Consider the following 22,114-nt stretch of genomic DNA (forward strand, 5'->3'; position numbering starts at 1 on the left):
TTACAGCACTAACTGTTTTTTCAGTACGAATTATTTGTACTATCTACAGAATAGCGAGCTGGCATCACCAACTGGATGTGGTGGGCTTGACATAACTTACATCTTAGTTGTAATGAATAGTAAAATTAATATAAAAGGAAAAAATCCATCATTTGCTATAACTGGTCTATGATCTTAATTCAGCTGGAATGAATACCGGTACTGTCATATTGTATCCTGGTAAAATATTAGAGGAGGCATGGCCTCCCTTGCCTCCCCTGAATATCCACTGCTGCGTCATTGATTTTTTGAAACCTCCTATTTGGCATTACACGTAATTTTTCAGGAGGAAGAAAAATTAATTAATAATCAATGGGCCTACATAAGAATATGAAGTAATTCAGTAGAAAACGTTAGTGATTATGATGAACATTAATGATTCATCGAGGGCTAGTGTAGACCTATTGATATTTAACTAATATTTTCTTCCTCCTGAAAAATTAGTTTCTGTACTGTCACATAAGAGGTTTCATAAAATCAATGATGATAATATGTACTGTCGTGTTTCAGAGTTGTTAAATTTATTGTTTCACAAAAACTATTGAAAATTAAAAACACGTACTATTTATACGATTTATATAATGACTGTAGCTAAACACACATTGAAGAATGTCTACTCAAGTTTTCCCTTTAACACCACACATTTCTGTGACCTTTGTACCCAGTTTTAACATGTAAAGATGGTCTCCTGCTTGAAGGTTTCACGATCATAACCAGTTTACTACATTTCATACAAAAAAAAAAAAAAAACCAAAAGGGACATGAGACATTCCCACATTACAAAGAAAATTTTATTTTTCATTCCTTCACTTTGACAGACACATCACTTTCCATTTTTTCTTTGGTTCCATCACTCTCATTGTTCGATATGTGAATGATTTATCTTGGATTGTCGCTATTTCATTATAACTTTCACTTTCAATTTGAAAATATCTGTGTATTTCAAGTTCTGTTTCACACTGTACACCAATTTCTGGCAAATTGGCATAAAGTTGGGTTTCTTCGTTATTTGATTCTTCTTCCTGATCGTCTGGCTGAATGTCGTTTACAAAATTTTCATAACCAACTTCACAATATTGAAAAATTGTAGTTACTTCTGATTCCAGTATTGCTTCTACACTACTTCTTTCTTAGATAAACATTGTCTTGTTTCTTTCTTTTTAATGATGAATCTGATAATTGTTTCTGCTTCCTTAAATGCACAGAAATAATCGCATTTTTTTTAAATTCTATGTTTTTTAGTTTGAAGTAAACTGAATTTCAAGAGACAGGTTGTTCATAGTCGTCTTCAGTGAAATTAACAGAGCATACATGAATATATTTGCTTGGAATGAAGTCCTTGCGATTAATGCCATTCAGCCATTCATTATACTGTTCTGAAGATTTATGAAAACTTATAATAATTACTCTTCTGATAATGTTCAGAACAATTAACCAAAAACACTACAAATCTTCATAATTATTGCAACTATGGTTACAAATACAACATGCTAAGGAAATAAGCCAAGCAAGAAGCACTACTGCAATGATGCACTGTGTAATACGGGAGCTTAGCTGACATCATCACTATGAAAGGAAACTTCATGAAAGGATTGCAGTTTTTGTAAGAGAATAATCTCTTCAATTAGAAAAATATGAAATTTAACCAGACAGAATCTTTAAGTGGTTCTCCTTCATTCTTACCACATGAACAGCCCATCTTAATCTGTTAATTTTAATATTCTTAATGTCTGGTTCATTATACAAACTAGAGTACATTAAAAGAGAGAGAAAATTTGTGAAGTGCAGTGATTAATCTTGTTTGTATTCTTCATATATATATATATATATATATATATATATATATATATATTTTTTTTTCAGTGGCACTCTTTTACAATCTACCTACAGTCTTCTCAGTCTATATTTTTTCTTTCCAGCCTCCAATTAAGTTTGACACTTTCTTCCATAAATCTTTAATGGTATAATTACATTACTTCAAATACCATTAATCGAAATTGTCGAAGTTTCACATTGACAGTAAATAGGAGAGCAAATATAAGTGTTTACAGAGGATGCCAGAAAAAATGTATACATACTTCAAGCAAAGAAAAAACTATGTTAACATAAGAAAGCTGAATTCACACAAACAGAAAATGATGAGCACTAATCATCTTAGACTTTTACGATTACAACAGTTGCTCAAAATGCTCACCATGGGCGTTGACACACTTCTGAGTGCGTTGAACTACTGTTCAAGCAACGTTTGCGAAAGTGTCCTCAGCAATTGCAGCACATGCTGTTTCAATTTCTTCCCCAAGTGCTGCCAGTGTAGCTGGTTTTCTACGGTATACAACATTCTTAACAGTCCCCCATAGGTAAAAGTCCAACGGAGTTAGATCCGAAGAACTCTGTGGAAACTCAATCGGACCTCTTTGTCCTATCCAGTGCCCTGGAAGATTGTCATCAAGGTACACATGTACATCTTGGTGGTAATGTGTTTGTGCACCATCTTGTTGGAAGTAAAATTCCTCATTTCCATAGAGTATGAATGGCAGGTAACACGGATGTGCATAACATGTTCAGGTACACTTGGCTAATTACTGTTCCATCAAAAAAGAATGGTCTAATTAGACCCCTAGATGATGACTCACACCAAACATTAATTCCAGGTCAATTAACAGCCTTTTCCAAAAAAAAAAAAAAAAAAAAAAAAAAAAAAACATGTGGATTGTTTGCATACCAGTAGACACAGTTATGTCAGTTAACAGTTGCATTCATCTTAAATTGTGCCTCATCAGACCAAACAACTTTCACTCACAGTACTGCATTCTCCAATCAGGGTCATCTTCATTTAATGCATGCAAAAATCTTGGGATGAAAACTTTCAACTTTGCTGTTTTAATAATGCGAAGTACGCTGGTTCTGTTAATCCCAGTCTCACGTGCACATTGCTTTGTAGATTTCTGCAGTGAGTGCTCAAAACATTTCAAAACCATAGTCGAGGATGCGGGACTTGTTGATGTGTGAGGTCTCCCAGATCTGCCCTTGTAAACATCGCATACGCTACCATGAGTCTCAAATTTGTCACGAATGCTTGCAATCATTAATTGCGTTGGTGGTTCTGTTCTGTACTCATGTCTCCATTGCCGTTGAACTTCAACAACATTCTCGGTTCTCCAATACCACTTCAGAATTGCTTTTCGCTGTTCAAACAATAATCTTGGCTCCATTGTTGTTGTTGTTGTTGTTGTTGTTGGACCTGTCGCACAGCGACGCTAGCGTAATGTATTTGAGTCTCATCTGTTTACAGGACATCATACTACACATTACTGTTGTTTTTCGGTCCAACTTTGAAATATATTAAATAGATATCTCTTGTCAAAGTGTGTGTACATTTTTTTCGGCTCCCTCTGTATATTTGAAAGTCAGTTTCATTTTTGGAACCATTCTGTGAGTCAAAATATGAACATCTTGCTGAGTTGCGAGGATGTTGTCAGATTGTATTTTCTGGTATTGAAAAATATCATATTCGTGGGGTATAATTCTGGATGTTTTGTCATACCTTGCTGCACTGTTAATGACTATTGTATTTTATTTTAACAGTGGGTGCTTGATATAAAATTCTTAAAACAATCATCTCCTCTGGAAGTAATGTGCCGATGTTATATGTTACGTTGCTGTTGTAGACTTTGTCCACAGTGCATCATATGGATGGTGATTAATTAATGGAAGAATGTTGAAAAGGTGAAAGGAGATTCAGGTGTACTCTATGGAAACCTCAACATAATCTCTCTGCTCACCACAAACTTCTGAGCCTAGGTTTCCTGCACGAAAAGATGATACACTAACCGTTTGATTAATGATGCACTGCAATTTTGAATTTGATGTAACAACGTTGTTATAGTTTCCTTAAAGGAATGAATCACAATACTGAAAGAGCACATGTTTTATTCCCTGGGTAGCAGTGACTGTAATCTTATTTAGTTCTTTGCTATAAATTTGAAATATGAATAAATTATACGAACTTTTTTAAGAGAAGACATAACTCATTAGGCAGAAAGTGTCAGAATTCACTTCAATTTGTTTTTCTTAAAAAATTTGAAATTTCAGGTTGATATATTTATCTGTACTGTATTTGTTCTAGTGTATTCACAACGTTATTGCAAAGCTGGAGGTAAAGGAAGTTGATTTTGAAGATGATAATGATTCACATTACATCAAGCTTGGGAGGTATTAAAATAAAATTATTATTAATATTACTATTCATAGTACTATTACAGCCCTCCTGTGTCCTTACCCTTCATGATAACTATTCTCTTCTTTCAATTAATCTGAAAACCAAGTGCTAATAACATTTTCTTGAGCTTCTGTTATTACCAACTTTTATCTATTTAAATTACCTTAATGTTGTCAGTAGTTCTGTATATTTGTGTTTTCATTTTGTATCAGTGAACAAGTGTTTTTTTATAATGGTGCTGTATGTAATTTATTTTGAGTCATTAGAGTTTTTGTGTATAATTTTACTTACTCTGTGAAATTCAGAGAAAATACTGTGTTGTTGCAAAGAAAATGAATTTTGATTAGAATACATTTTAATTTTCTTTGATACAGTAAAAGATTCGTTTGGTGTGTAATTCTGTCTATCTGTCGCTGTGTATCTCTTCGTCTTTGTAGAGTCTTTGCTCCCAACTTAGTTGTTGAAGTTTCTTCATGTACAGTCCCAGAAACAAAAAATTGCCTGGTTCTTGAAGCTCCTTACAGAACACGATTCACACCACAACAAATTAATAATTGTCTTTAACCCAGTATTATTTGAATAGTATTACAGAAAGGTATTTCACAATTAATGCAAGAAGCACGAAATTGATCTGAAAATAAGATCAACTTAATGCCCAGTAGTCATTATTAAACAAACATGATACAGTACGACAACCCCGATTATGACGATTCATCACAAGAATTCCAATAGCTCTGTACTAGCATGCTTGCTCATAGACTACAAAGTTTAGGATTTGGATGCTGTTGTGAAAAGTGTTTTTATTTTTTTAATAACTATGCAGATTAATTTCGTTTATGATCATCCTCTGTGTGATTTATAAATATTTATCTACTATTAAGAATAGATCAATTTTCGTCGCATTTTTTAAAATACCTTTCAGGTTACATCAATAGTTGACATAAAATAAATTTCAATAAGTTAACTGCTAAAGCGATCTCATGTGTACCACTGTTTTGCAGCACTGGGCATTCACAATGCATTGAATCTGAAACTTAGAAAATTCAGGCTGACAATTTTTTTCTGCAACTATACAGTGTATATATTGTTAAGGATGTAACATGTTAAGAATTTTTACTCTAATATAAGTGACAAAAGAAGCTGCTGTAGTCCTTAAACATAATTTTCTTCTGGAATTTTTCTTAGATAAGAAGTAGTCTTGATTAATAAAGTATAAGCCACATATTCCCAAGAAGTTGTAAGTAATAGGGGTGTCAGGCTACAGTTTCGAACTGTTTGTCTCTTCGCAGCCCAGCAGAAAAAATGTTAGATTTTTGTTCATCTCTGGATGAATTTTCACATGTGGTCCTAGTCCATAATTTTGTGCATGCAGGTGAATTCAATATTCATGTTTAGCATGTATCTGTGTTTAACAAGACAAGTTATGTTCTGTTTATAATCTGCATATTACTGTTACTTATTTTCTTGTTTTTCGTAATTCTTGCATGGTAGACAGTTTTGTCCCCCTTTGGCACTCTTGTAGTTGTTAGTTGCAGTTTGTCTCTGTTATACCTGAAAGATAGCAATAATGTTGGAATTTCTTACTCTTTTTTTTCTTTATCATTCCCTTGTGTTTTACTTTTTCTGTTTTCTTCTTCTTTTTGCTTGTATCTGTTGATCTTAGAACTAAATCACAAACACAAATTTAAGCATATTTATAGTATGATCATGGACCGTGTTTGATCCATTTTGACATACAGATGTCATGTGTGTAGTCTGGACAATTAAAACAAGAGACATCTCAGTGGAGATGATGTTCGTAAGATGTAAAGCAGCTTTTACTAACTGAGATTATTATTATGAAGAAGTAATGAAATAATTGAAAATGGCATCTGTAATTAAATAATTAAAAATATCATCTATCATATGAGGGTCACTCCAAAAGTAATGCACAGCATTTATTTAAAAATTACATTTTTATCCTTCAGCTTTGCTATTTTCACAGAATGTAAACACATCCTTTAGGAACAAAATATCACTTTTCCACATAATCCCCGTCCCTTTCAACTGCTTTACGCCACTTTGGTACGAGGGCCTATGTACCTGCATGGTAGAAGTCTGGACCAACACGTCTGAGCCACTCTTTAGCAGCATGCACGAGGGAGTCGTCATCTTGAAACCTCGTTCCACGAAGGGATTCCTTCAGTTTACCAAAGAGATGGTAATCGTGTAATCGTATGATGCCAGATCAAGACTGTAATGCAGATGTTTCAGTGTTGTTCATTCAAGTTTTCTGATCTGGTCTGTGGTCTTGTGACTGACATGTGTCCGTTCATTGTCATGCAATAGCAGAACATCCTGTTTCTCCCGATGTGGTCGAACACGACTCAGTCGAGCTTGAAGTTTCTTGAGAGTTGCCACATACACGTCAGAATTAATGTTGGTTCCATGTGGCATGATGTCCACAAGCAAGAATCCTTCTGAATCGAAAAACACAGTAGCCATAACTTTTCCTGCTGAAGGGGTAGTTTTGAATTTATTTTTCTTTGGTGAATTTGCATGATGTCACTCCATTATCTGCCTCTTTGTCTCCAGTTCAAAATGGTGAAGCCATGTTTCATCTCCTGTCACAATTCTTGCAAGAAAGTCATCACCATTCTCATACTGGTCCAAAAGTTTGCTGCACACTGTTTTTCGGGTTTCTTTGTGGGCTTCTGTCAACTTCTTCGAACCCCACCTGGCACAAACCTTTTTTAACCCCAACTGTTTCAATATTCTGCACACACTCGCTTTTCCTATTCCAACTTGGAGTGACAATTCTTTCACTGTTACGCGTTTGTCAGCCACAACCTTGTTGTTAACGTGCTGCACACTGTCAGGACTTCTTGCCGCTGTGAGGAGTATCCTGAATATTGGCCACCAGATAATCTGCTTGCCCACCGACTAACTGTACTGCGATCGACAGATGCATCTCCATACACCTTTTTCAACCTCTTGTGAATGTTTTCCACTGTCTCGGTCTCACAGCACAGGAACTGATAACAGCACGTTGCTTCTGACGAATGTCAAGTGCAACAACCGTCTTGAAGGAGTGCTATAATGGCGCCATTCATGGGAACGACTTAAATTAAATTTGAATACAAGTGGGAAGGATGTATCTGTGACCTCCATAAATTGCACAGGTGTAGAATAAAAAATAAATTTAAAAAAATGCTTACATAACAGCCGAAGGAAAGAATTTATGCCTGACCATGAAATGAGTAGACTCGAGTTCAAATCCTGGTTGGGACAAGTTACCTGGTTGAGGTTTTTTTGGGGTTTTCCCTCAACCCATTAAGAGCAAATGCTGGGTAACTTTCGGCGCTAGACCCTGCATCCATATTGCTGGCATTTTCACCTTCATCTCACTCACATGCTAGATAACCATCGCAGTTGATAAAGCATCGTAAAATAGCTAATAAAAAAAGAAGAATCTGATATGTGTGAATAAAGAATTCCGACTGAGGATTGCCCAAGAGGCAGAAAATGAATTGGTTGACTGTCTGAATGATGGATTAACACATGAAAGCTTAGCGATGGTGATTGTGATAAATGTTTATGGACTCTTGTACGAGATAGTAATATTTTAAATTAAACTGAAGTTAGTACTATATTTAATTTAAAACTATTCTTTATCCTTACATTTTTATTTTCTTATTATACGAAGAACAAAGAGAAAGTATTGTGTCACAGAGATACAAGTTTTCAGTTTCCCTGATATGCTGCAAATATTCCAATACCATAGGAACTGTATGTATGGTTGAAGAATTTGACGAAAATCATCTGGAAATTGTACTGAATGACTCCACATTTCTAAGTTCCACTGGACACCAAAGTAGACCACACTTAGTATGGCATATCCACACATCTTTCATTGAACCGCAACATCATTAATGAATGATACATGTGACTGTGGCCATAATGCTCCTCTTATCACAGTCAAGACGACTTTGTCAATACCCAAACCTCTGTGTTCATAAAGAGGGAACTTTAAACGAGTACAGAGAAAATATCAGTTTTCTGTGGATATACATATAATCATGTTACTGAAGACCTACTGTAATAGGAGGTAACCCAGATGTATCAGCTACAAATTTTACAAAAGAAATAATAGTGCGGCAATCTGCATATTCCGCGTGATAAAGTCTGCAAATCTTTTACACCACTTTGTAAGAACCCTTAGTATAAATTATGAAGAAATAAAACAAGAGAACTGCAGAACATACTCAGGAATTACATGACTGTAGTACACTGCAAGTACAAACTGCATTTCATAAAGAAATAATTAAAGCAAACACAAAGTTCACAGATACTGCATTAGAAAATTGATTATAGGAAGGATAATTTTAAATCCTACAGCATTCTGTCAGATTTCAACAATGAAGATTACGAACTACTGCCGATTTTCTAAACGAAATCTGTTTGAGACTGAATATTGTATAAATTTTTCCTTCCAATTTTTTTTATGCACTGTTGAAATATTAATTTGATTTATACTTCCCTTCCAATGTATTATCAACCACTGTTTTTTGTGTTGTTTTTAAATAATGCTCATTTTGTGGTAAGCATGTTGCTTCATTATTTAATGTTATCCCAGCATTAACTAATAAAATTACGAATGCGATACAGTGATGGAGACCAAAATAATGGTTGAGGTGTACATGTTACTGATTACGAATGCTGTCTTTAATTATGTTACTGATTACGAATGCTGTCTTTAATTATTCATTTACCTCATGCAAATACCAGTATTTTCCTATTTACTCTGTATTAAATGTTAGCAGCTCATAACACTGAGAGAGATGTTGATTTTTGTTTAGTTTCATTAAAGAAAATGAAGTTTATTTAGTAAATAAAAATATAAGTGTAATCAGTTTGTGGTTTTTTGTTGCATACAGATACAAAGACCGATTTGTAAAAATACACCAGAAATTGTGTGAGTTAACAGGAGAGTCATGCGGAAGTAAATTATTTCGGAGGAGGATTGCATTTTCAGGTAGGATTGAAGTTCGGAAAATTTACAGTTGTGTCCCACTGTCTTCATCTAATTACAATTCAGTCACTTGAACGAAATGTCATCTTTTTATTATAATTATAAATGTGATATACGTATAGCTTTGACATATTCTGTCTTTTTGTGAATATTATAAATCAATATTAGACATTCATAATGAGTGGAGCTCTCTGGTTATATCACTTTCTGAAGTCTTTGGAGAAGTGACTGACTTGTTTTACTTTTATGTAGTTTGAAATGGTACAGTGTAGTTCTCCTTGTTTTTTAGTAAAATTACTTTTATTGGGAAGGGAATTTCTCTTGTAGACCACTCTAATTTCGTCATTGATGACTGATCATTTAAGATATTTCTCGTATACATTTTCTTTTTATTTCATGTGACAACATAGGATATAGAAGTGATGAAATACAGTATGTTTCAGAATGAAAGTAACATCTGTCTCTGTATATAATTCTCTGCTCTAAATATTGTTCCTTTTGCAGGAACAGATTGGCCTGAAGTAAACAAATGCATTGAGAAGTTTGTAAACAAGACTGGACAATTTCCTGATTACCGTGATATCTTAACTTTGGTTCAAAGTGTTCAAAGTGATGCAAATTTGAGTCCTAAGGAAATAGAAAGAGTGGGTGAGTTGAGACAATAAATTATACATGCACACATACATATGCATACACGCACAATATACATGCATATTACTCGGGACAAATAGGAATAATGCTGATGTCCGAGGGTGCCATTATCATGTTTATATGTGTGTTATGGCGGGAACGGTGAATGGAGGGGAAGAGAGAGAGAGCATGTATACAACCTACAAAGATGCAGTACCTACCTGAGACATGTATGAATAACTTACATTGAAGATATAATCATAGCAAAGAAGACGGCCCCGAAGAAGGTAGTACATACCACTAAATGTCAATATGTTATCCATAGTACTATGTTATAGGCACAAATTGCTAGCTTTCTCTCATTCTTTTGCTATATTTCTTACCGATTTTTCACTCTTTCCCACTGCTTTCGTTGTCCTTTCCACAGTTCTTTTCAGAGGAATAGCTAGACTACTCTTTTTTTTCTTCTTTATGAACTTAAATACTACTAATTTCACAATTTGGGACATCTGGTCGACATCTACAGCTTACAGCTAGGACCCAGAATACAAAGCAGAGATTACCTTAAAAATTTTACAAACATCTTTCTATTTTGCAAATGTATTTTTCCCGTGGTGACTTCCTAGGTGGAGTTTCTATGTTTCAAAATTACCCACAATGCTATCACTGAAGCAATATTGCCAACCAACTGTACGATCTGAATTGTACATGTGCGATAATTTGGTGTTATGTACGATTGTACAATCCAACCTGTGGATAGTGCATGAAATGCACAATCCTGTCGGCAAAGAGGGTAAAACATGTCAAAAAGAGAGGATTTTAAACATTTATTACAATTTACGACATTTCAAATTTTATAATATATTCATTTCTGCTGTATTATGGGTATATTTCGTTTATAATTTATAGTAGTTTCTGCATGTAGCACTTCTGTATTACAAGTACTGTACAAGTTGACTGTTGCAAAACACATTTCTATAAACATTGCTCTCCTATGTCTGCAAGTCCTGGTGAATGACAGCTTGATTTTGGTAAACATTATTATAGCGACAAGGAATCACATAGTGTCCATTACTTGTGGCTATTCAAAAATGATGCTGACAAACAACCTTTGTTTATTCCCAAATATGTCGGAGAAATGGTCTCTCTAATCCTCTCAATAGCCTAAACATAATTACTGTTATATAGTAGTAATTATTTTGTAGTTTCATTCTACAACTTTTCAATTAATACAGAAACAATTTTCTGTTATTTCACATTACAAGGTTATCATTTCACTAATATTTTCGATTTTTTTTAATCACCTTCAGGTGGAGAGACATAAATTAACAAATTGAGCATAGGTGAAATGCAAGAAGAAACATATGTGCTTATTGATAAACTAAGTTAAAAACAATGTAAAATTATATAAGGTGTGGTTCTAAGTCATTTTAACATGTGATAAAACATTTGTAAAGTTTATAAACTAATAGTCTTTTAAAGTTGATCACACTATTTGAATCTTTTGATGTTACATGACCAGTTTCAATCGTAAAATGCACTCCAGTAATGCATTCTGTATGTTTATTAATCAGTCACTCATATCCCTTCTGAACATGGTATCACTTATGGGTTTAAGTTTAAATTTTAAACTTTTGATTGTCAGTATAGTTCTGTAATTATATAAATAAAGGAAAGTTACTAGGTTATGTTCTACAATTTTACGAAAGAGCATTACAAAAAGACAGGTTCAGTTATTGTAGCATACTTTATCAGTTCTAAAGTGTGTGTTATTATGTAACTTGTAATCATTATAAGACCTGGTCCACAATAAACTGGGGACAGAAACTACAACGGGAACGGAAAAATTGTTTAAATAAATATATTTAATTGTGAGCATTCAAATTGACGAGAAGCTTGCCAGAGCTTGGGAACATGAACGTAAAAGTTGGCCAAGTTTTAACTTTGCCATTCTCGTCGTTACATAATTTCTTCTTCATCCATAATTTCTAACTAACTCAGAAATTCAGTAGAATCACTTTCAATATAAGCGACATGTATATGTGACCAGATTAACATGTGAATTGAATTCTTAAGATGTGTTCTGTGCGTAAAGTTTGAAGTTGGTTAACCGTGTTTATATTGGCTGTCTTGTTTTCATGAGAGAACACCATTGGTCAATTATACACAGATAACATCAGAATACATGATTTCGACTTCATGTATTGTTAATGACATACATATCGATATGCATAGTCGTTACTGTTCTTGGTTTATTGTGAATCATAACCTTCATGTTCATATCCCTCGCTTCCTGTCCTTGTTCTGGTTCTCATTCCTGGTTTATTGTGGCCCAGCCTTAAATTATAAGGGAGTATTGTGTTTAAGTTGAAAAATTATTGCTTAGTTATTTTGTGATTTGACAGCGGAAAAGGCATTCCTCTCTGTTGGAAAGCAGTTGAAGAAACAGCGGCAGTATGAGTCCTGGGATGCATTATCTGTTTTCCTCAAGGATCAAGCAGACCCTGCTGAGAATAGTGCTGATCTTGAGTCCAGGTTGCAGACCAACTACGAGGAGTATGCTTCACGCATTCAAGATGTAAGCTTGTACATTAATGTCACAAGTACTTGCAGTAATTTAGTATTATTGGTTATGGAAAGACCATTTGAGAATTTTATGGAATATGATCGATCAGTATTAAAAACACTTCAAATTTCAACATTCTTAAAACTTGTTACAATTCATTTGTGGTTGCTATACATGTTTCAGCACCATAAAGTCCCATCTTCAGTAGCACACATTCTGAAATTGCGAAAATATTGTCTATTATTCTTGATTTATGATTATAGTGTCTAAAGTAATCTTGTATTATGTGAAAATGATACAATTAAATCTTATTATATAGTTTACATTAGCGATTGTATTATGTGAAAGTGATGCAGTTAAATCTTATGTAGTTTACATTAGCAATTTGAAAGTGAACAGCATATGTTTCGGTACTTATCGAGACAAGCTGTGTTATTGCGCGTTTTTGTGCATCATGCTGTTCTGTCAGATGGACTAATAGGATTTGCGTGGTTGTGGTAGGCAATGTATGAACTAATATATAAAATTTAGTGTATAACAAATCCAGGGTGATTCATGAGGAAAGGTAAAAAATTTTCGAATGATGGCGGAGCTAGATACATTTTTTTGGTAAAACGTCTCGCCCCAATGTGACTCAGATGTTATCATATGTTGCTGACATTAGAATGTGAGACAAGGTCACCGATCGCAATGAATGATGTAACATTGGAATCTGCATTGTGAGCGATGTAGATAAGAGAAACAAACCAGGTGGTGGGGCATTACAAATCTCCAATCGCCTGCCATTGTCTGATGTAATGACACAGAACCAGCACATAACACAAATACCACTATCACTTAGCTCACAGCAGTTCAGTCAGCTACGTACAGTATGGTACAATAGTTATATAGGTACAGTTATCGGAAGTGTTAAGTTGTGTTTTTCAAGATACCTTATAAATTTTCGACTGCAGAATACGCCGATATTGTGTATGTTTATGGTTTGTACGATGGAAGTTCCTTGCATGCCATATGAATGATGCTTTCTGAACAGAAGGGTACCATATCGAAGAATATTTACTGTCAATGGGGTTGGATGAAAGACTTAGTATAGCAAAGGAAGGGGGAAACGAGATAGGCACTAATTGACCGTATTTTGGATGTGGCATAAAGAACAGTCACGAGCAACTCTCCCAAGCGATGAGCGTGATTCACACCCAAGCGTAACAGTGCATTCAAACAGAAGGAGGTACCTTTGAAAATGTGTGAAAACATCGACCCCGACATCTAGAATATTAGGTGTGTATGCATACATGAATATAAACTTTAAATTTGTCAGTTATCTGTCTCTGGAATCTCAAGTTTTTGTGAAATCAAAGAGCCATATCTCAATAACCATTCGAAAACGGACCCATATTTGTATGAACTTTTTGACTCAGAATGACTTCAGAATTCACATCCTAAATTTTTTACCCTTCCTCGTGAATCACTCTGTATACTGGAATCAATAAAAGTAAAGTGACCAGATTTTCAAGTCCCAAAATTGTGACACTTTGCAAAGTGGAGATAGTAAATGAATGGTGAACTTATTCCACTATACTTATTAGCTCCATATCATATATCTTTGATTTGGCATGCAATGGTTAGGTTACTTCTGTTGGGGAGAAGAGAGAAGTGTTTTTGTCAACATTCCATTGCAATATCTGTGATAGTGCTGGTTGACTTCCTTCTGGGGGCGCAAAAAAGATCTGTTAACGTCTCTTGAGTTTGGGCCTTTACTTGTTCTATGAAATTAGTTTCTTTGGTCTTTAGCAGTATTCCTATATGCTTTCCTTTTCTCTGCATAGAGATTTAGATTTGTGTTGGAGATATCTGTTCGTGCGCTGTGCAGGAATTTGAGTGTTTCTTTTCTTTGTAGCACTCAGCAACAGATCAAGTTTTGGCTATTATTTGCCTGTGGGAGTAGAATGGTGATACAATTGTACAGTATGTAGTTTTCTATTCTTTTCAGAGTAGGATCTAGTTTGCCCTTTCTGTGGTGTATTGAAGCTTTGTCAGTTGCTTCTTTTCTAGTTTCCAGTTGTATTTCCTTCAGCTTTCTTGAGATTGTGGGGAACTTTACTGTTTTTGTTGGCTTTTTTGCTTTGTTAGTGTAATTGTTGATTCTACTGATAGAGGTTTTCCTTAGAATGGTGACTGGTGAGGATGAGAGTACTCATTGTCTTATGAAAATGTAGTGAGACGTTAGGCCAGTTGAAGTATCTAGTCCAGAAAATACTCCAAACAACCAGAAACATCGAATTCGTGCTGGTGACTCACAGTGAACACATTTTCACAAACCGAACTGAAAGCCAAACTTGTTTGATGATTTGAGCGCAATATAGGCCTGATCCTCTGACCTCATACTTGATTTAAAGAATGAATACTGCCAATTGGAAAGCTGTTCGACGAAGACAATGAGAAAGCAACAGATACAGGACTTTCTTCACAATCAGCCAAGTCTACTGCAGAAGAAGGTGAATTGTCTCAATCAGAATATGTGCCCTCACTGGAAAAGAAAGCTCGATCAACTGTCGCCATTACTGATGAGATGAAAGGAAAGGTCGTTGCTTCTTTTTCAGGAAAAAATATGTAAGGCCCAGAAAGGTGAAACTATGCAAGTTCAATTCAAATATGTAAGTAGCTTGTGACAAATTCATCGCTGGTAAAATATGTAAGTAGCTTGCGACAAATACAACGCTGGTAAAAGCAATTCATTTGAGGTGGCAGTAAAGGAGATTTGTTGAACAGGTTGTGCTATTGGGTATTCTCGGACTTCAAAAATGCAATAAACGTGGGTCATCCGATTTATCAGTCCGACATTCATATTTGGGCCAGAGAATGTGTGTAGTGTAGACCAGTCTCCTATGACACACTCTGGGCAATGATTCTGTCGGTAAATTGAAGTATTCAACTGGCTTCATATTGGTGAATGACAAACAGTTAATTACCCGCCATTAGTAAAAAAAAGATGGATATAGGCTCACAAACTTAAGGTTTGCTAATGATGTGGTACTATTCACCAGTAATGCAAGCAAGCTACAAGATGTGATCCAAGAACTAAACAACAGCAGCAAAAAAGCCTGCCTATCGATGAACATGAATAAGACACAAGTAATGACAAATAGCCAAGACATATCAATCATAATTGACTACAGTATGTACCAGAATATGTATACCTAGAACAACTGGTAGGAATACAGAACTACATGGGCAAAGAACTAAAATGCAGAGTAGCGATAGCATGGAAAACTTTCTGGGCCCTAAAAGTCGTTCTGTTAGACAAAAAATAAGTCGAAAAATCAAGATCAAAACACTAGACTCTTGCATTTTCCCATCACTACTACATGGATTAATAAATATAAAATACAACATTATAAATACATTCTACCCTGACACAGATAGGTTACACATTTATACAGACAGCTCCAAATATCAAAATGATGAAACAGCTGGGGCTGGAATATATTCCAAATTATTCAGTTTTTATTTGTCTACAGGAGTCGTTGATGGAAAAAATAATTTTTTTGAAAGGTTGGACTTTTCATGTTGCATATGTTTTGAAAAAGTTCAGTGGTCTTTTCAGAAGAGATACCTACTAAACAAGCAGTCATTGAATGCAGTTCAAAAATCCAAAAGTAGGATGCACTTCATGTTCAGTCTTCTAGTAGTTGCATAACAATGAAATTCTAATATGAAAGTAAAGTATGTTAGTCTATAACTTCAAAAAAAATACTCCTTTATGCTTTATTACAGAAACTCAAGACCACACCAAATTCAACATTACTAAAGGTTAAGAATCAGCTATAAATTATCTACTGTAATTTTGTTTAAGGTAATTGACAGCTTTGCGGAAAAGCAAGTTGCAGAAAAATTAGTAGCCGAAGAGGTGCCTGATGAAGATGCCAACAAGAGTGAAGAAAGTGGACAAGAAGAAGAGGGCGAGGAGGAGGAAGAGGAAGAGGAAGAGGATGGGGAAAAGGACTTTGTAGACAAAGTCTTGAGAGGAGAAGAAAACATAAGCTGTAAGTGTTAAACACGTATTATGAAGTGACGCATTTGTTACAATGACTGATAACACTGACTAATAGCTGTTATATGCTAGAGATTAGAATCACCAATTCTGACTACTTGGTTTCGAAAATGATCATAAAAGTCGCGATTGGTTATAGTTTTTGAGTTGTAGAGGATTATGAAATCGTTTTATATTCCATAATTTAAGGTGGTGTAATTAATGGGTCAATCTGACAGCGCAGGAAAGAAATAATGAAATTTAGTTCGTAGATGATATTCTCTCAGATTAGAAACATACTTATTTATAGTAGGCAAGAAAATATGTTTTGAGTGGAAACAATATGGATCTCCTCCGATTATTTTGAAGTAAGAAAATACAGTTTAGTTTTGTACTTTAGATTCTATGGTTTTGTAATATTTGTTGAAATTGTCATGTTTAATTGATCGATTTATAACAGAAAAGCATCAATATGCCGTCTAAATGTTTGCATAAAAGTGACTTTTTGATATGCTATTTGTAATGAACCTACGTTCGTGAAGTAGATGCAAATTGAAATCCTTGACTTGTGCAGAATTTGAATTGCATTTCCGATGTAGATTGGAGGACTATGATAAAAACTGGTCACCTCATTTATGTTACATATCTTTCACTTCCAACTTGTGCTGCAGAATGAATGTTGAAAAGAGAGCCATAGTATTTGTAGTTCTTCTGAACGTAGCAATCACAACACCGACTACTACTACTGTGTAGTGCTACCATGATCGAAATTTCTATAACATATCCAAATCTTCTTCTTCCTCCTCCTTCTCCTTCTCCTCCTCCTCCTCTTCCTCCAGTTGTCTTCCATTATTTAGAATCTAAATTCCTGTAAAGATGGGAGACCATGTCCTGCTGTTTAGAAATTTTTCCTGTTTACTGAGTCTTGGCTGTTACAAAGTGTACATTTCTTGAAGTTCAAAATTCCAATCCTGTGTTGATGATGTGCTAACAATTATGGCACTAGAGATTTTTTTTTGACTTGTTATTAATTCTTCAAATTTGTTGAATTTTTTTTTCCCCCCATGTAATGCTTTCGTTTTGAATATTAGAGTGGTATGAATAACAATTGAATTGTGTAATCCAACTCCACAAGATTTTTTTTTGTGAAAAATAAAAAAACTATCTGCATTGTAAGAATTGTGTATTTAAACAATGAAGTGATATTCTAAATGAACTTTTTCATATTTCTGATCCATGTATAAATTCAAGCAGTTTGAGATGTTTTTTTTTAAATACCAAAATAATACATGCACTTTGCTTAATATATATAGAATTTTTACCTTCTTTTAACTTATTGTTACATACTTTGCGATATTTATTCAGTTTCACTCTCAGGTTGTACATTTTCAACAGCCTGGAGTGATTCTACATATACACCTATTTCTGATCCTGATTTTAAATTTTTCGCTATTTTTTACATCTGACTTTTTAAAGGAACTTAGACAAATTACCTTTAAGTTCTCTCATATCAATTCTCTCATTCGACAATATCACAAATTATATTAACCCATTCCACGTAATATTGCACTTTATTTAATTATTTTTGTCACATGCTTGAAAACTATGCCCTGTTCTAGGAAATTGAAGCACTGTCTTACAGAATGTGCCTAATTTTATTAGTGATGAAAGAAATGCAATCATGGAATGGTTTTTGTTTTGATCAGCAGCACAATCATTGAAAAGATACAACATTTTGACATTTTTATCCAGTTTTTCATTAATAATTTATGTTACTGGTATTTGTGTATAATTATGGCATTTTTGGTTAATACCGATAATTTTGGTTCATTTTGTGTTAAATGTTGTAGTATGTTTGCGTAAGGGACTTACTACTTCATTGATTTCTTTCTCTGCCTCTGTTTCAGGCCACAAGAACATAGTCGGTTTTTTGTTTTACCACTGTGTATACCAAAAATATCAGAGTTGTGGAATTTAATTGAATAATCGAATCAATTAAAATTAATCGGTTGTAGTTGATATTAATTATTATTTTGTTAATACAAACTCATACTAAAAGTTCAATATTTCTCTCTCGAAAATTGCTTACTTAAAAGCACAACAGTACTGTTATTTTCTAACTTCAAACCAGGTAGCGTAGGCAAAATCTTTGCATAAACACTTCAAAAAGAGATGGAGATATGAGGACAGTGACCTAGTCTACCTCTATTGAAAGTTGAAACACAATGCGAATAAGTTTTATGGTTTTCCAAGAAAACTTCCATCTTGTTGTCAGCTCATCTTTCTAGCATATGAAATACATACTTTTCTCATCCCGAATTTAAAAGAAAACTTACAAATTAAACCAAACCCTTTAACTCTATTAAATATAGAATATAATCTAAATTTAACAGAAGAAATACTGAAATCAGAAGTAAACACTGAAATACTGAAACAATTGACTTTAGAGACAATTAATATTAGGTACCCACCAGAAAACTGGCTTCATTTATACACCGACGGATCCTTGATCTCCAGAGAACAAGGTGCCGGTGCAGGTGTTACGTGCTGTCTCTTCTCACTTTACAGATCTCTTGGGTACGGAACAAGAAGTTTCGATGGAGAAATCATTGCAATAAGTGAAAGTCTCAGGAATCTTCTATGCCACATCAATAAATTTAAGAATGTAGTTATATTGTCAGACTCCAAAGCAGCTATTCTATCAATAGTCTCTAAACATACACCTTCATCTCAGACAGCAGAAATAACTAAAATGCTCTCTCAATTAATATCACTCAATAAAAGAATTGTATTCCAATGGATATCATCCCATTGTGGAATCCTGGGAAACGAGATTGCGGATGCTTTAGCAAAGAAGGGCAGCACTGCTACTTACAGACCTGTTACTAAATCTACGTATTATTCTGTGAAAAGATTTATTAAATCTACATACTTTGACTCTAACAAACAAAATTTTATAACACAATCTCAAGGGAAAAAATGGAACTCTCTGCATCAAAATCCACAGTTAATTCCCGATTTACTACGAAAATCGTCTGCAGCTGCATTTAGATTGGCAATAGGCCATGATTGTTTGGCCAAACACCTGCATAGAATTGGAATATATCAAAGGGTGTGCTCCATTTCATGTTAATAGAATCACAATATTTGTTATTAATCAGAATATAATTTGATTAATAGGATAAAATTGTATACCTCGGAAGTTTGAATTATATATAGGTATAATAAATAGAATTGCAATTGATATTGCTAGAGCAATTACTCCTCCTAGTTTATTTGAGTCCCCTAACTGCTCATTGTGCAGCTCAAGCCAAGAAATGGATTTGGAACATCTCAAAATCTGTGGTTCAGTGGCTGACCATGATAATATCTTTGAAAAATATTGGAGTGCAAAAGGTCAAATGACTTTGTCAAACGCCTGGCATTAGAAAACAACAACAACATATTTTTCTCGGATTTGTCCCTCTCATCCCTTATAAAATAGCCATGTCTACACTGTGTGCAAGTGAGAACGAAACTACATTCTTCTCTTTCTAAAATCTGGTAATTCGATTACAATAGGGGCCAGTCTTCAGTTTCGACAGCTGTGCTTTTGCAGAAGTTGCAGTTTCTGTACTGAGTTTGTATATGAAGGCTGTGTGTTTAGTTTGATAAAGAAAAAAAATCAATTTTCTGTGGTTTCTGAAAAGTGTAAACTCCATTATGTCATATGAGAATTTGAGAAGTAAGCTCGGTGAAACGTATTGGATTTAAATTTAACGATAGTGGAGAAGTGCTTGACAGAAAAAAAAAGATTGTGTTTAGTGATACAGTATACATTGTTACTAAACGTAGAGCAGCACTTAATTCGGAGTATGTGAATGCACTCACATGTTTAAAATCATGGATGAAGCAGTATTAACTAAGTGAGTCTTCATACTTTTTGTTATTTATGTTTGTCTCAAAAATTCCCAGAGAAATTGACACAATAAATTATAAGCCTCATAATAAATATGTTAGTAAGTAATTAAAATAGTTGTTTTGTAATATAACGATACAATATATACAGATATACAACATTTAATACTTATACTTATCACCAAACACAAGTTAAATTTAACAATAATTGTGTATTACAGTATATTAAAAAATTTTTGAACTCGACCAAAACTTGATTAATCGATTGTGTATTACAGTATATTAAAAAAATTTTTCAACTCTACCAAATAGTTAATCGATTAAATATTTTGATCGATCAACAGCACTAAAAAATATACAACCAGGGGTCTGTTTCATAAAAGTATAGTAAAAGACTCTAGTAACTTACTGTAATAAATTTAAATTTCTACCTAAGTTCATTTTCACGTTTTATAAAATTTTTACTACCTTAGTAAAATTTTTGCTTTAGTAGATTATGATAGAGAGTGGATTAATCTTGCACAAGATAGGGACCAATGGCGGGGTTATGTGAGGGCGGCAATGAACCTTCGGGTTCCTTAAAAGTCATTTGTAAGTAAGTAAGTAGATCATAGCCTACTTGGCCATATTTATGAATACATGTAGTAGGATGACATGTAAATATAATAGGAGGCCATGGTTATTGTTCCTGGTGCAATATGGAGCAATATTTTCTAGTACCATTTGAAATTGCTGAAAACTTAACTTTAAACGTTCATTGAATTCATAAGTATTTTTAAATATCAAACTTTGTCTTTGGCCTAAATCTTCTTTGTCTTCTATACTCCACAATAACTTCATCATTGTCACTTGATTCTGAAGAGATTTTTTTTATTATTTTGTTTCTTTTATTTAAATATGCACTAGTAATTAATTTTACCAAGTTATGGAGTTAAGTAAAAAACCGTAGCATTTACCTAAAGTAAAATTACCATAGTAAAATATATGAAACACCTTCTTGTTTACCTTAGTAAAAAACTAAAGTAAATGAGAGTTTCTCCTAGTAGTTACTGTAGTAATTATTTTTACCCTGGTAGTTACATGGAACATAGCTTAGTAAAAACCATAATAGGATGAAATTGATCATAGTACTTATTTATTTAACTCTAGTATGAAACCCAATCCAGAAAACTAGTCTAGTACTAACCAAGATTTACTAGTACATACTATAGTACACTTTATGAAACTTACAGCACCAAATTTTTCTAGAAAACTATAGGTCAGAGAGCAAAAAATTAGGGTTATTCAAGAACCCATGTCTTTGTAACTTCTTAGAAGTTCGGACAATGGAAATTAATAATTTTCTTCCTTTTTATTACTCAGTCTTTCACCACTGATTTAAATGGTTGTCATGTGATTGATTCAATATTTTTAAGTTTATATTCAAAAGCATATTCTTTGGGTAATAGGCTAATTTGAGACCTGACAAAAATACCTTTTAATTTCGTCTTATTCACCTTAGGAAAAACTGTTCTCAGGTTTTCAAACACACTTGCACTTGTCCAAAGCCTTAACAAAATTCTTCATTAACCCAAGTTTCATGTGAAAAGGGCGAGAAGAACTTCTTTTGTGTGTGTGTGTGTGTGTTTTTTTTTTTTTTTTTTTTTAAACTAGAGGCACATACTTTAAATTTGTTTGTTCCAGGTATATAGTTTTTCCTTTTTTCCCTACTATTTCATTACA

General features: G+C 33.9%; 1 protein-coding gene across 5 annotated transcripts in view; it reads left to right on the forward strand.

Moving 5' to 3' along the window:
* Positions 1–22,114, forward strand: part of LOC138712014 (death domain-associated protein 6-like) — a 96,926-nt gene that overhangs the window by 39,084 nt on the left and 35,728 nt on the right. For 3 of the 5 annotated variants that reach the window (XM_069843392.1, XM_069843396.1, XM_069843393.1), the window contains 5 exons: positions 4,166–4,251; positions 9,175–9,272; positions 9,774–9,917; positions 12,305–12,477; positions 16,319–16,508. In XM_069843392.1, coding sequence (XP_069699493.1) covers positions 4,166–4,251; positions 9,175–9,272; positions 9,774–9,917; positions 12,305–12,477; positions 16,319–16,508 — 691 coding nt within the window. The other 2 variants (XM_069843395.1, XM_069843394.1) reach the window with 2 other exon arrangements.

This window comes from Periplaneta americana, chromosome 13 (genome assembly GCF_040183065.1).
Source record: "Periplaneta americana isolate PAMFEO1 chromosome 13, P.americana_PAMFEO1_priV1, whole genome shotgun sequence".
Classification (NCBI taxonomy): domain Eukaryota; kingdom Metazoa; phylum Arthropoda; class Insecta; order Blattodea; family Blattidae; genus Periplaneta; species Periplaneta americana.